We start from the raw sequence: 13,353 nt of genomic DNA, 5'->3' as shown, positions 1-13,353 counted from the left end.
CGATGAGCAAATGAAAGGTGTGAGAGGTTCCAGCGAGAGGAACGATTGATTGAATGAGTGAAAACGAATGAGTTACGATGGAATGAGAGAGGGGGGAGGGAGTCAATAAGGGAATCGAGCGAATAAAAGCACAGAGGTTCGAGGAATGATTAATTAAATTAATGAGAGTGAGAACGAATGAGTTACGATGGAATGAGTGTGAGTTAATAAGGGAATCGATGAGCGAATAAAAGCACAGGTTTGAGAAAGGAATGATTGAATGAATGAGTGAAAACGAATGAGTTACGATGGAATGAAAGAGGGGGGGTCAATAAGGGAATCGATGAGCGAATAAAAGCACAGGTTCGAGAAAGAGGAATGATTGAATGAATGAGTGAAAACGAATGAATTACGATGGAATGAAAGAGAGGGGGGGTGGGAGTCAAGGGAATCGATGAGCGAATAAAAGCATTGCGAGGTTCGAGGAATGATTGATTGAATGAGTGAAAACGAATGAGTTACGATGGAATGAAAGAGAGGGGGGATGGGAGTCAATAAGGGAATCGATGAGCGAATAAAAGCATTGAGAGGTTCGAGGAATGATTGATTGAATGTGTGAAAACGAATGAGTTACGATGGAATGAAATAGAGAGGGGGGTGGGAGTCAATAAGGGAATCGATGAGCGAATAAAAGCATTGAGAGGTTCGAGGAATGATTGAATGAATGAGTGAAAACGAATGAGTTACGATGGAATGAAAGAGAGGGGGGGGGTGGGAGTCAATAAGGGAATCGATGAGCGAATAAAAGCATTGAGAGGTTCGAGGAAGAGGAATGATTGAATGAATGAGTGAAAACGAATGAGTTACGATGGAATGAAAGAGAGTGGGGGGTGAGTGGGGGTGGGTGAGTGGGGGGTGGGTGTGAGTCATAGGTCAGGGGTCGAGGGTCGCGAGGTGGGGGCCCGGGCCGTCTCGCGACGCCGCCGCCATCTTCCTCAGGGCGGGAACCCGCGCGCTTTTTTCCCCACCCCCACCACCACTCTCTCTTTAAAGACTAAATTATTTAATCAAGGCGAATGCCATCGCCACCACCACCACGGCGATTGTAACCGCTTCATCTTGCTACCCCGCCGTCGCCGTGAGCCTGGTGAGTGCGGTTGGGGCCTCGCGGCCTCTGGTGACGCGCGGGGCGGGGGAAGCTGCCGAGGCCTTCAGGAGGCGCCGTCGCCTGAAACGCCGCGCCAATTGCTCGCTCGGATCTGAAAAGAAGTTGTTGTCGTCGTCTCAGGGGTGGCCCTTGTTTGTCGTCGTGTTGTGGAAGTAACGTGTCGAGTAAGTGTGTGTGTGTTTTAGTTCCATGCCGCGCTAAAAGCCGCGGCCGTGGTCCGAGTCGAGCCCGTGTCTTGACTAGGCCCCGTGCGAGCTTAGACATATTTCTTGGTTATTGGGACGTGCTGAACGTGTGCCGCTCCTGTGTAGGACTCGATTGCTTTAAACGATGTGTAATTAATGTTGTGCCCACGCGAGCTGGGTTGTGTGTGTGTTGTGGCTGTAATAGGCGGTGGTGGTGGTTGTGATGGTTTCAGTTGTGCACAGCCGGCAACACGTGTGGCTTCGGCCCTCCATAACGACCGCTCGCGTTAAACCGTGAACACCCAGAGATAATTGATATAACCAGATAAATTATAACACCAGTCCAACATCTAGATCTGCCGGTCTCATCAGAGATAATATACCCCCTCCGAAGAAGTATCTATTTCTTAGAAATCTCATTCCTGAGAGCTTCTCATCCCGAGAATCGCCATCACATCCTAAGAAATCTTCTAACCCAATCACACCCCCTCCTCAGAGATCACATCCACTTAAAGTCATATTGCTTCTTTAGATATCTTATCCCAAGAAATCCCATCCCCCTAGTATTAGCATTTTCATATCCCAAGAAAGCCCATCCCTTCGCGAGACATTAAATCACCCAAAAACACATTTGATTCTTCCTTAGAAGTCCCAACTAATAAATCCCATTACATGAGACATTACATAACCCCAAAAAATATCTCAGACGTTGCATCACCAAGATATCCCATATCCAAAGATACCCCATCTGAGGTGCCTTCTCCAAAGAAATACCATCTGCAAAGAAGTTCTACCCTCCAAAAATCCCGTAACCTTCTGAGACATCTCAACACCAATTAGTCCCACGTTCTCCCAAGAAATCCTTTAAATTATATCTCTTTAGAAGCGACTGCTTAAGTGCACCACTTAAAAACTGTCTTTAAGTGTCAAATACCTTAGCAGCTGTAGCGTCCTTCACAAGTGCTGGAAACAATCGATTAACATCAATACATTGTTCTGGGCTTATTTTGTAGATGACGGAAAATAAACTGATGTAATGCAACTAACTCAATCGAAAAAAGTTTATGTAAAACCCGGGTTAAAAATAATTTCAAAATAATTACAGTGTACAACCCTCAAGTGTTTTTTTAATTAATAGATAACTTAGTAGGGGATATTAAATGGGGGTGGGGGGGATAGCACATTGCTACAATCACTTGCGTTTTGTGCATATGCCACTTGCAATATTAAGTGTATGCTCAGGTGAAGTGTGCGGTCGAATCGGAAATGTTCCTCTATGTGAAGGCTACCATGAGTGATTTCTGATAATTTTACAAGAGATTATCCAGCTGCAGTAAATCCACCCTCTGAATGTGTCTTAGAAATGTCAAGCACCGCTTTCTTTACATCAGCTGACGGCTGTTTGACACACTGTCTGACATGCACAGCTAACGTTATGTTTCGTTACATGCTTAAGCCAGTGTTTGTTTAGCTGGAAAGTGCAAAGTGTGCACATCTTTTTGGTGTTCATGGCATTTGTACCGAAGTAATTTTTTTGTTGACATTAACATATATGACAATCTCCACACGTGCACGTTAAGTACTATTTTTTGTGTTTTTACCATGAGCTTCCCACCAACATATATGGTGGCAAAAGACGCGTAACAGAACATGAGGTAATTAGCGACCAATCAATAGCAATGCATGTTTATGTCGCTTATGGTTGACAACTGCAATCTAATACTCATTGGTTGAAACCTTTTGGCATGTGGTGATTATTCGCCTCGGGTTTGTCCCTGATATGTTTTTTAATGCATTATTTTATAATGGTACACTTGCCTGGCGTATCAAGTGCGTGTATCTTCATCGTTAGTGCTGTTCTAGGTCTGGACAGCTGCATTGTTGTAAATTCCTGGAACTTTTACTATAAAGTTGAACCATGTTTACAAGCCATCACTGCATGTCTGGGGAGAGCACTGCTCCAAACTTGGCCACCTGAGTTTGATTCCTGGCGATGGCCAATATTAATGGCAAGTGATACCTAAACTGGTCCTGATCCCCCCCCCCCACCTTCCACTTCACCAACCCGCACTGAACAGTGTGGTAAAGTATGGCCAAACAACCCCCATGACCGACACACCGTGGGAAGTCTTCTATCCAGCAGTGGATTGGCAGCTTAAATGATTATTATGACAGTATTAATAGATGATTTACGAACACTACAATGTTGCCATATACAGTGATACCTCGGTTCACGAACTTAATTCGTGAACTGACTCTGGTCGTGAACCGAATTGGTCGTGAACCGAGGCACATTTTCCCATAGGGTTCAATGTAAATCCGGTTAATCCGTTCTGACCTTTTTTTTTTGGTTTTTGAAGCACAAAAATATGAAACAAATGACAATACACATTACTGTAGTACTGTACAGTATAGTAATGTATAAAGAGAGAACACTAACCTTGCTTGAGATGACTTCTGGCATGGAGGAAGGCAGGTGGGAGGCGGTTATTGTTTGGAGGGAGAGTCCCCCTCCATAAGGACATCAGGGGATCTCCTACAGGGGTTTCCTCTCTCCTTTGTCTCCTAGCTGCAGGCTCAGTTTTGCTGAAAAATCTGTCCAATGTCACTTGTCTCTTCCTGCGCTGCATAACCCTCCAGTACAGTAAGCACTCCAGTACAGTAAGCACTCAAACGGGTGAACTGTACAATACAGTAAGTACAGTATTGTACAGTACAGTTAGTACAGTACAGTATGTGCTAAAAAGCACACCAAAAATCAAAAAGTCACTGAAAGTGTCTTCACAGTACTTCTTTCTGTGTCTCTTCTTCTCTCCACGATCTTCCTTCAGGAAGTCACGACCATGTGACAGCCTGTAATTAGCATAAAAATGGCCACGGCTCCTGTTCGTGAACCGAAGCGGAGTTCGTGAACCGGAGCATATTTTTATGAAATTTTCTGTTCGTGAACCGAGTTGTTCGTGAACCGAAGCGTTCGTAAACCGAGGTATCACTGTATTTTCTGAGTGTGACGGAAGCTCACTCCTTCATATGCCGACGTCCGAAGCATTTTTATTTTGCATTAACATTAGGTGATCGGGAGAGAGATTAAGTCCACTCTCATTGTAAATTATTATTTAATCGTAATAACGAGTACATTCGGGATTTCCGTCATTCCTATAGCGCACGAGGCTATCACAAAGGTGCTATGTTTCACAGACATAGTCTGCAGCAGTTTCCCAGGAGGGATCGAAATTGTTTTGTGTAATCCCAATTAAGTAATTTTATTTTATTTCGCAGCCGAGGACCTATTGTTTTTAAATAACATTTCCAGGATCTTTGACACCCACCGTGAGGAAGACAGGCACATATTGCATGATTTTGAAACCAACCTGGGACAATAACCAGGGAAGCCTGCCAGATGAAAACTGAAAACCCTCTGCAACAAGTGGGAAACGTGCTATCCTACTGGTGGGCCATGTAACTGCTCCTGATTGATCAATGTAATCAAGGGAGTGCTGCTGGCAACAGATTGTATAACTGGCTGGCACAGAGTGGAGCCAGCCCCATCCCTAACATCTTGGCTTTTTCATACATCCATGGTTTGTTATTTAGAGAAATAGGAATTCTGATTTTTTTTTGTATGCAAAAAACGCATGTTAATGAAACCCCCTTCTACATTCACAGTTCTGACATACGTAAAACAATGTCTGGAATAGCATTGAGCAGATTGGCCCAGGAACGTAAAGCGTGGAGAAAAGACCATCCGTACGTAAGTAATTTTGTTTTTATATTTTAACGTGGTGCGTTGTGTGCAACACTTTCCTAATTTTCTTTCTAAATTTAACAGCCTCAAGGGACGAATTTTCATCACAGTTCTCATAGTTTGGTGTCTTTTCTGTTATGGTGTTTGTTTTGCATTTGCAGAAGCCACTTTTTGGGTTGATCAGAACTTTGATATGGTGGAGTACTTGCATGGAAAGCAATTTACAAGTCGAATGTGTTGGAGTTTCCTTTTGCATGGGAAAAAGTTAGCATTCTTTTAAATGCATTAGTGAGCTTACACATTATTTAAAGATGTTTTCCACATCTTCTTGTTTCTTTCGGTAAAGTCACGTCCCTTCTACGTGACTTTACCGAAAGAAACAAGAAGATGAATCCCTGCAGTCACGAAAGCTTTAAATCGAAATGTTTTCCACAATGAAATGGAGTTGAGTACTAAATTACTTGTGCGTTGGACCCCAGGTGGTTTTTATGCATCATCGTTGAAGATTCCCAGTGCTGTAATTTGCTCAGACAAGTTGTCTGATTTATTATTTCAGGAAAAAATATTATATATATGTTTGTAATTATGCATTTTGAACTAAAGACACATTTTGTCAGTGTTTTACATGCCTGTGTTAATATGTTATATTACAATTTGGGTACATTTGATGTGCATGATCGCTTCGTTTCAAATGTAGCCCGGAGCGTCTGGCACCTCATTTATTCAATCAAATTTTAACTTGCGTTAGCAGAGCAGATGCGACATGCAAACATGCGTAATTGAGGTCATATGTTAAGGATAATTGGCTTAACGGAAACAAAAATATCACATCATTACTCCCAAACTAATAGCAGTCTGTTTAAACAACCTGGGATTTTCAAAGGTGCAGAGGTTATATTTTGCCCATACATTCATTGAGACTGTATGGCAAACCAATTATGCATTACATTCTACTATGCACATAATGTAAGCATGTAGTATACTTGGTCGAAGAATTGAGCACTTTCCCAATTAATTTGAACATTGCGTCCGTTTATTTTCTTCTTGACAGGGTTTTGTTGCGGTTCCTACAAAAAACCCTGATGGGACACTCAACCTCATGAACTGGGAGTGTGCTATCCCTGGGAAGAAAGCTGTGAGTGTATTTTCCCTCCTGCAGTCTGCCAGACAAGCCATTCACCACACACCACCTGCAGTTAGTTTCTCCCAGCTCATCAACTGGAACTGTCATCACTGCTGCCGTAAAGCACTTTCGACCTCGGTCTGAAGCAGCAGAGTGTTTAATATTTGATTGCTCTTTTAGGCGAACTTTAAATCATGCCAAAACACAATTATTTTTCACTTAGACACACACATGTTGCGATGCACTTAACTTCCAATGGCGCACAATTTACACCATATCGTCTCGGATTGAGCGCTTTGCGAACGCAGCCAGCGCAGCACATGTTAACGCTACATGTACCAGAGAACCTACCCTGAATGGGGGGCAGCCCGTTTGATTTTTGCTCGTCCTCTGCACAGTAATTGTTGCACATGCGGTGCGAGGGTTCTTGCCAAGATCCCTGCAAGAACGCGGCATGCCCTTTCTCTCGGCACCGCAGAGCGTTTATTATCGCGATTTCTCCGCGCGCTTCCCACGTCCTTTCCCAGGCTGATATTTCGAGGGCGAAAGTTCCGCTTGGAATGTTTGTTTTAATGTGTTTCCACTCTGCAGACCCCATGGGAAGGCGGACTGTACAAACTGCGAATGCTCTTCAAAGACGACTACCCTTCCTCGCCTCCCAAATGTGAGCGCCGCCGTTGCATGTCTTATCCACTGGCCTTTGTGATTCGGTGTCTTGGCTTGGGAATCTATTCACGTGCTCGAAGCTGCTTTTTAGCTCTTGTCTTCCTTTAAATAAACAAACCGAGCAGATCAATAGAGTTGAAAAGCCTGTGTTGAAACTGTTTCATTTCGCATTATTGAAATAAAAAAAGCTTTCTTGGCAGAGGATTTCTAAGTGGGGCACATTAGGTGCAGTATGTGTGTGGTTGATGGTCACCATCGCAGTCTGCGTTTTCCTAGAAGAAAGGCATTCATTTTGTATGGTGTTTTACAACAACAGCAACAACTACCTGTGTTCTGAGGCACCGATAGAATAGATTTTTAAGGTTGGCGTGGACGACTGCATTCCGAGTGCCATTAGTGGAAGCGTTGTCGATCCTACGTTTTTGCACCCACGACGTATTTTTGTCACAATTCTATTTGCCGTTGCCATTGTGCCTTGCCAAAGTGTCTTGGCGTGGGTCACTCCTTAGGGGGTGCACATGTACAGTAATTTAATTAGTGCCCCATTTCCCCCTATGTAAACAAATGTATGGCACGTGCTCAGACATTCAATACACCACACAGGGTAAATGTTATATGCAGTGTAAACATCCACTCGTATATCTTACCCATGCTTATCGTTAAGGTCTCAATATGCATGCCATTACAATGGTCAAGTGCTACCGTTAAGGAATGTCTCACTGCCCTCAGCTTTGTTGAAGCAAAGTAGGCCTGTAAGGATGCATCGATTCTTGAGCTCATGGATATGTGTTGAATCTTGCTTGTGAGAATAGAGTGTTTTATTCCTGCATGTTTTACAAACTTAGTTGATGTGACTCATGCAGCTATGAAAGGCACTACAATGCATCACAGCTTAAAAAAATATATAATCAACTGTTAAACAAATTCTAGATTTGAAGCTGCAAGGATTCATACTCTTAGGTTTTTTCGGTAAAGTCACGTAGGTAATTTTTTGTTTAATAATAAATGAAAATACATCAAGTTATTTATTTTCATTTATTTTTAATTTATTTCTTATTTTTTACCTACGTGACTTTACCGAAAAAACCTAGGCGTGTTAAACAAATCGCTACCTCGGATAATGACTACCCGTTTTTCTTGTGTTTTTGTTTATATCCCAAGTGCAACATGTATGTATGTTGAACTTGTTTCACACCGTACGTAGCCAACTCCGCTAATCGGAGGTGTGCGGGGGAAGGACAACAAACTAAACACAAAAAGTAGTTCTAAAGAAATTAGTTTTCAGTCGAAAAGGAGTTTTCAATCTACGTACATAAGTGCATCGTGCTGCTTCGCTGCGTGGTTATCGTCTTTGCAGGCAAATTCGAGCCGCCTCTTTTCCACCCCAACGTGTACCCATCGGGTACCGTGTGCCTCTCCATCCTGGAAGAAGACAAGGACTGGAGGCCTGCCATCACCATCAAGCAGGTAGTGCGCTCTCTCCCCAGCTTAAATTTTTTATAACGCTTGGATGAAATTGGGCTGCAAGTGGAGCCCATGTGTACACATCAGAGAGGGGGGGGGGAGCTGATGCAGCTTTTTAGACGGGCCATGGCCTAAGTTTTCCACCACAACAGTTCACACCATTCTTCAACCAAACACTTCTAAAGAAAGTCTGTTTGGCACACTGCCAATTAATATAAGCAATGACCGTATAGAATTGCAACCTTACATTTTACATATTAGAAAGCTGTTGAAGTCGTGTTTTTTGAGGATTGAATAAAAGCAGTCTGTGTATATTCAGTTCTGTGTTGGAAACTGCTTTTGTCTTCCAACTATGAGGCTGTTGTGAGGCCATATAATGCTCATAACTGGTCCAAAAAAAATTACTACATTCCAATTTGACTTGTTGGTGCTTATTGAGGTTTCTCATCAGACATGTGCATGTTCCTGCCAGATCCTGTTAGGAATCCAGGAACTCCTCAATGAGCCCAACATCCAGGATCCAGCCCAAGCAGAGGCATACACCATTTACTGGTAACCGCACCTGATGACCACACCTTGATGATGTAATTCCTTGTCTTAATCCCTCCCCACTTGAGAGTCGTCGCCGTTTCAAGGCTCACCGATACGACGTATTCGTCAGTGCTACGTTTCTGTGCACTGATGGCGGTTTTTTTATGTACTCTTCGCCAGTCAAAACAGGGTGGAGTACGAGAAGCGAGTCCGTGCGCAAGCAAAGAGGTTTGCCCCGTCGTAAAAAGGGCCCACGTTGCACCGCGCCGGGCAAGAAGAGCGTCGTCTCCGTTTGGAAAGCGAGAAAGAAACAAGCCGACGAGCTTGTGCCTTGGCGATCGATTTCACCTGCATTCGCTATGCATTTTATTTGGTCCCTTTAAGCAGTTTTGTCAAAAAAGAAAAACGGCAAATCTTGAAGAGACTCGGGCACATTACAGACTTGTGTCTCATCAGCGCCGCGCAGAAGTAAAGGGGCGTGTTTACCTTAAGGAAGGCGGTCGGTCGACGTAGGTTAGCGCTCTAGATAGAGAATGTCTTCATCTTTAAAGCTGTAGTGTGTTAACTGCTTCCTTTTGAGTTGTAAAGCGTTATGCTCGAAGCTTTATAAAAGTGAAGCAGGCTCTAAGCAGTATATCTAGGCTATGTTCTTGTTTAATTCTTGTTAGGTCAGTTTTGATTTTTTTTTGTGTTCTGAGCAAGAAGAATGGGTACCTGCGGCACATTAAAATTGTAAATTTCATTGGGTGTATATTCAGGTGGTGTTTTCCCATTGCGGAAGCTCCATTTGAAGTATATCGTGAATTTATCCCCTGGCAATCAATACATCTGAACCATATTAATTGATTGCGTGTTCCAGCCGGTTTTTCAGAGGTGCCAATGTAAAGCTGAAATTGAATACAATGCTAACCTTGGTGGCAAAAACATTTAGAGCAACCAGTCATGTGCAATCTGGAAAATCTGGTCCGGTACTTGTAGTTCACTTGGAGTGCAGTTCAGCTGAAAGATCTGCGTTTTACTTTTTAAGTTGCCTGTCGGTTTAAATTGCCACAAGAACCACTGCTTTTCAGAAAAGCCCAAAATTTAAGGATGCCTCTATTCTCTGTTGGTAAGATATTTGCTGCAAGGTGCTGCAACGACTTTTATTACTCGTTTAAATATTCCCTTTTTAACAATGATGGTCAGAGTTGGGTGGACAGTGAAGGGTAACAATGTCCACCAGATTTAGTGCAGCATATAATTGTTCCAAAAATCATTCTTGTTCTCTGGAGAGCAGGCCAAATGTTGCATTGTCAAGGTGACACTACTTAGTAAATTACATTTGTGGATTCTTAAACATGCTCTTGAATTTAATGTTAACGTTAAAAGTTAGTCCCTTCGTGTCACCACCTTGGCTGAACAGACCCAATAGGCATGGGTGTGCATCTTGTTCTGTTGAGCCATGGCTATGTTTTCTGGTTATTGTTGTGTACAGGTAAACAGTATAAAAATATCAACTCGTTGTACATTTGTGGATGGCATCTGCTGGAAAAAAATGCAGAAACTATCTTGAATTGTTTACTTAATGTCGTGTTTTTCCATTAATTCGGGTTAAGGGCCATCGGATAAACAGACCTGAATTATGTACACCGATGTATAGTTAGAGAACGTATCTCTATACGAGGAAAGTTTGTGTGGGCTTTTAACTTGTGTTTTTTGATACGCTTCAGTGCGGCCGTCTCAGATCTGCAGGAATTTCTGAACTTCACAGCAGGAGCACCCTGTGTCAGCAGGGAAAAGTGCCATTTATTTTTGTTCCTGCTGTAAAATATTAATTTGCTATTAAATACAGCAACAGCCCCTGACATGGCTTGTTTAAGGAAGATGCAAGCCAACCGCGAATGGTTTCCGTAGACACGTACATCAGCTTTGTCTGCCGGGTTATCCAAAACGAATAAATTTAAAGCTTTGCTAAGAGAGAGGAAAACAAACGCTCTAAAGTTAGAGTCGAGCATTGCATTGACGTTACAATATGAAAGTGTCATTGCTATCATGATGTGCTTTAGCTTAACGTTACAGTATGAACGACGCTTCAAGTATATGCTAAACAAACTAGGATACAGGTGATGTATGCATCTACAAGATAACAATAAGATAAATACTTGCAACGAACAAACGCTTTTTTTTTGCCTTGTCTGGTGACTCAAAAAAACAGGCCTTTTCACAATGGTTTCACTGCAAATGACTTAAGTCAAGGAATAATGCTATTAGTGTGCACTATTGGTAAATTAGTTTTCCGCTGAGTGGCACTCCATTTATTTTAGTACCTTTTGTTACACCATAAAACAATGGCTTCATTCTGGCCAAAATGAAAAAAGCTGGTGTTGCCGGCCATAAACATGTGCATGATTTTATTACTGTCATTTGTAAATGGGTCTTTTTTTTCCATTTGGAAAAATATCTGATTGATTCTAGCAGGAAGGGGATCATGGGAATGGAAATATGCTATTTTTTCTGAGGTACCAACACAGGCAATATGCAATGATAGCAGTTGAAGCCCACTTAAAGGGAATCTGAAGGGGACATTTGTTTGAATATGCATTTTACTATATTTCACCGTGATCTGATTTCATTGTAATTATACTTGTAAACCTGTTTCACTGAGGTTAAAATTAAACGCTGCACGTATTTAATGTTTGTAATAGGTATAACGCCTGACACGGCAGCAATACCATCACAGTTAATGTTATCCTTTCAATTAGGAGGTAATATTTTTCTTGAATGTAAATTGTGATATTTTATTTGGACAAAAATATGAAATGCCACGCAATTATGGGACAAGTGGAACACTTTCTGAACCCCTTATTTTTAACGCAGAGCAGTGATGAATTGAGTTAATAAACATTGTCTACAACCTGGGTGATGTGTGATACAGATATAAAATGACCATTAGTTCACTGGGGTCAAGAATCAAAATAACAAGACAATTTTTTTTCGTTTTCGGTGCAAAAAAATATCTATTTCGAGAGTCGAAATGTATGTGAATGGTCCTTGATGTAATGAAGCAGTTCCTTAAAGAGCTGTACGTGGCTCCGGACCCCCCGAGTTATCCGAAGCGAAATGTCGGTGTTAAAATATCCACCGTGAATTCGAAGCTTAAACTGAAATTCGCCAACAGTTAATTTTCACCAAAATTTTGCCGCTTTGTAATATGTATAATTACACGGTAATGTTCTTTCGCCCACGTGATTTAGTCTCCAGTATGAGTTTGCCGTAGGTAAAATTCTGACGTCGCAGTTTTTGGAAGAATATCGTTTGTACAGGGGAACCCGACGTGTGAGCTGAGCGTGCAGGTCTCGATTCGTACGTGGTGCTTTATAACAGGCTGTGCACATCTTAACCTCTGAACGTGTTACTTTGCCGAATAAACTCTTTGAATAAACGCACCTGCGCGCTCTTCTTCTACGGGGGGTGGGGGGGGGGATAATGCTAAATATCGGTTATCTTTATGCCTGCGTTTTAATTATTGTAATCACAGCTTTTGTTTTGTTTCTGCTAGTATTGTATTCGGGATGAGTGTCCGGATTATTAAATGTATTTTTTATTTTTAACGCCAATTTTCGGTTCGGTTTTTTCGGCTAAATCTATGTAATGTCACGTGTCGTGCTAACAAAAGTGATGTCACCCGATGCCATCTGACACTGTCAAAAGCATGGACATCATGAAGTGAACATTCCCTGTGACGTCATACTTTTGGAACATTCCGAGACACAAACAAATTTTGTGATCATACATTTAGTCCAACATTTTTCAAGATGAATTTGAACATTGTAAACACACCCTTATACATTTTTTTTATATTTAATAATGTAACCGATTGGAAATGTGTTGTGCATGAATGACAACACGTTTTCATATATATTTAGGAGATCGACTCGTGTACCAACATTTATTTTGTGCTAAATCACATTAAAGCTGACTAGTTTGATATGCAGGAACATATATGCTGTTTTAATCTAATGTTACGTGATTTATGATTGGTGGAAACCTCTGGTTCTCCAACCAAGACGGTGCAATCACCCCACGATACAATCTGTTTTGGTAATTGTTGCCTTACAGCTGATATGAATGCCACCAGCTACGTGTAAGTGATTCCGAGTTACATTTGTGCAGGGTTGAGTGAACAAGATTCGGCCAGAATTCCCATCCCATGAACGGGCTCTGGGTGGCTTCCTCTCGTGGAGGCGCTTCCGCCACCAGTGGCGTGAGCATAACGCTGCAGGGCCGCACCTTTGAGTGTGCAAGCAGGATAACAAGTGGAGTTGCGTCCGCAAGGCCCCATTAGGGCAATAGTGTTTGTCATTCAGACAAAGCAACAACTACCTAGCCTGTATAACGTCAATTAATTAGTTCTGTTTGGAAGAATTCTGGTGTTGGGTGCCAAGCACCTTCAACCATTTAATGAGGCCCGGTTGCACAAGTAGAGTATTAATCCTGTTAACGCCAATCAGCG

At 42.2% G+C, this 13,353-nt stretch overlaps 1 protein-coding gene across 1 annotated transcript; it reads left to right on the top strand.

Annotated features, from left to right (window-relative positions):
- Positions 1-936: 936 nt before the first annotated feature.
- Positions 937-12,286, top strand: UBE2I (ubiquitin conjugating enzyme E2 I). The gene is made up of 7 exons (XM_061549061.1): positions 937-1,126; positions 4,999-5,083; positions 6,129-6,212; positions 6,792-6,864; positions 8,224-8,333; positions 8,803-8,882; positions 9,042-12,286. The coding sequence occupies exons 2-7, from the start codon at positions 5,018-5,020 to the stop codon at positions 9,103-9,105; spliced, it is 477 nt and encodes a 158-aa protein (XP_061405045.1). The 5' UTR covers positions 937-1,126; positions 4,999-5,017; the 3' UTR covers positions 9,106-12,286.
- The last annotated feature ends 1,067 nt before the right edge of the window (positions 12,287-13,353 follow it).

The sequence above is a fragment of the Lethenteron reissneri genome, chromosome 10, assembly GCF_015708825.2.
Source record: "Lethenteron reissneri isolate LAM-NWPU_2019-01 chromosome 10, ASM1570882v1, whole genome shotgun sequence".
Taxonomy (NCBI): Eukaryota; Metazoa; Chordata; class Hyperoartia; order Petromyzontiformes; family Petromyzontidae; genus Lethenteron; species Lethenteron reissneri.
This window is presented reverse-complemented; position numbering and strand designations above follow the sequence as displayed.

Coding starts and splice junctions, on each gene's coding strand:
- UBE2I (XM_061549061.1), top strand. CDS start 5,018: ATGTCTGGAATAGCATTGAGCAGATTGGCCCAGGAACGTAAAGCGTGG. Junction 6,213..6,791: donor CTATCCCTGGGAAGAAAGCT/GTGAGTGTATTT, acceptor TCCACTCTGCAG/ACCCCATGGGAAGGCGGACT. Junction 8,883..9,041: donor GAGGCATACACCATTTACTG/GTAACCGCACCT, acceptor ACTCTTCGCCAG/TCAAAACAGGGTGGAGTACG.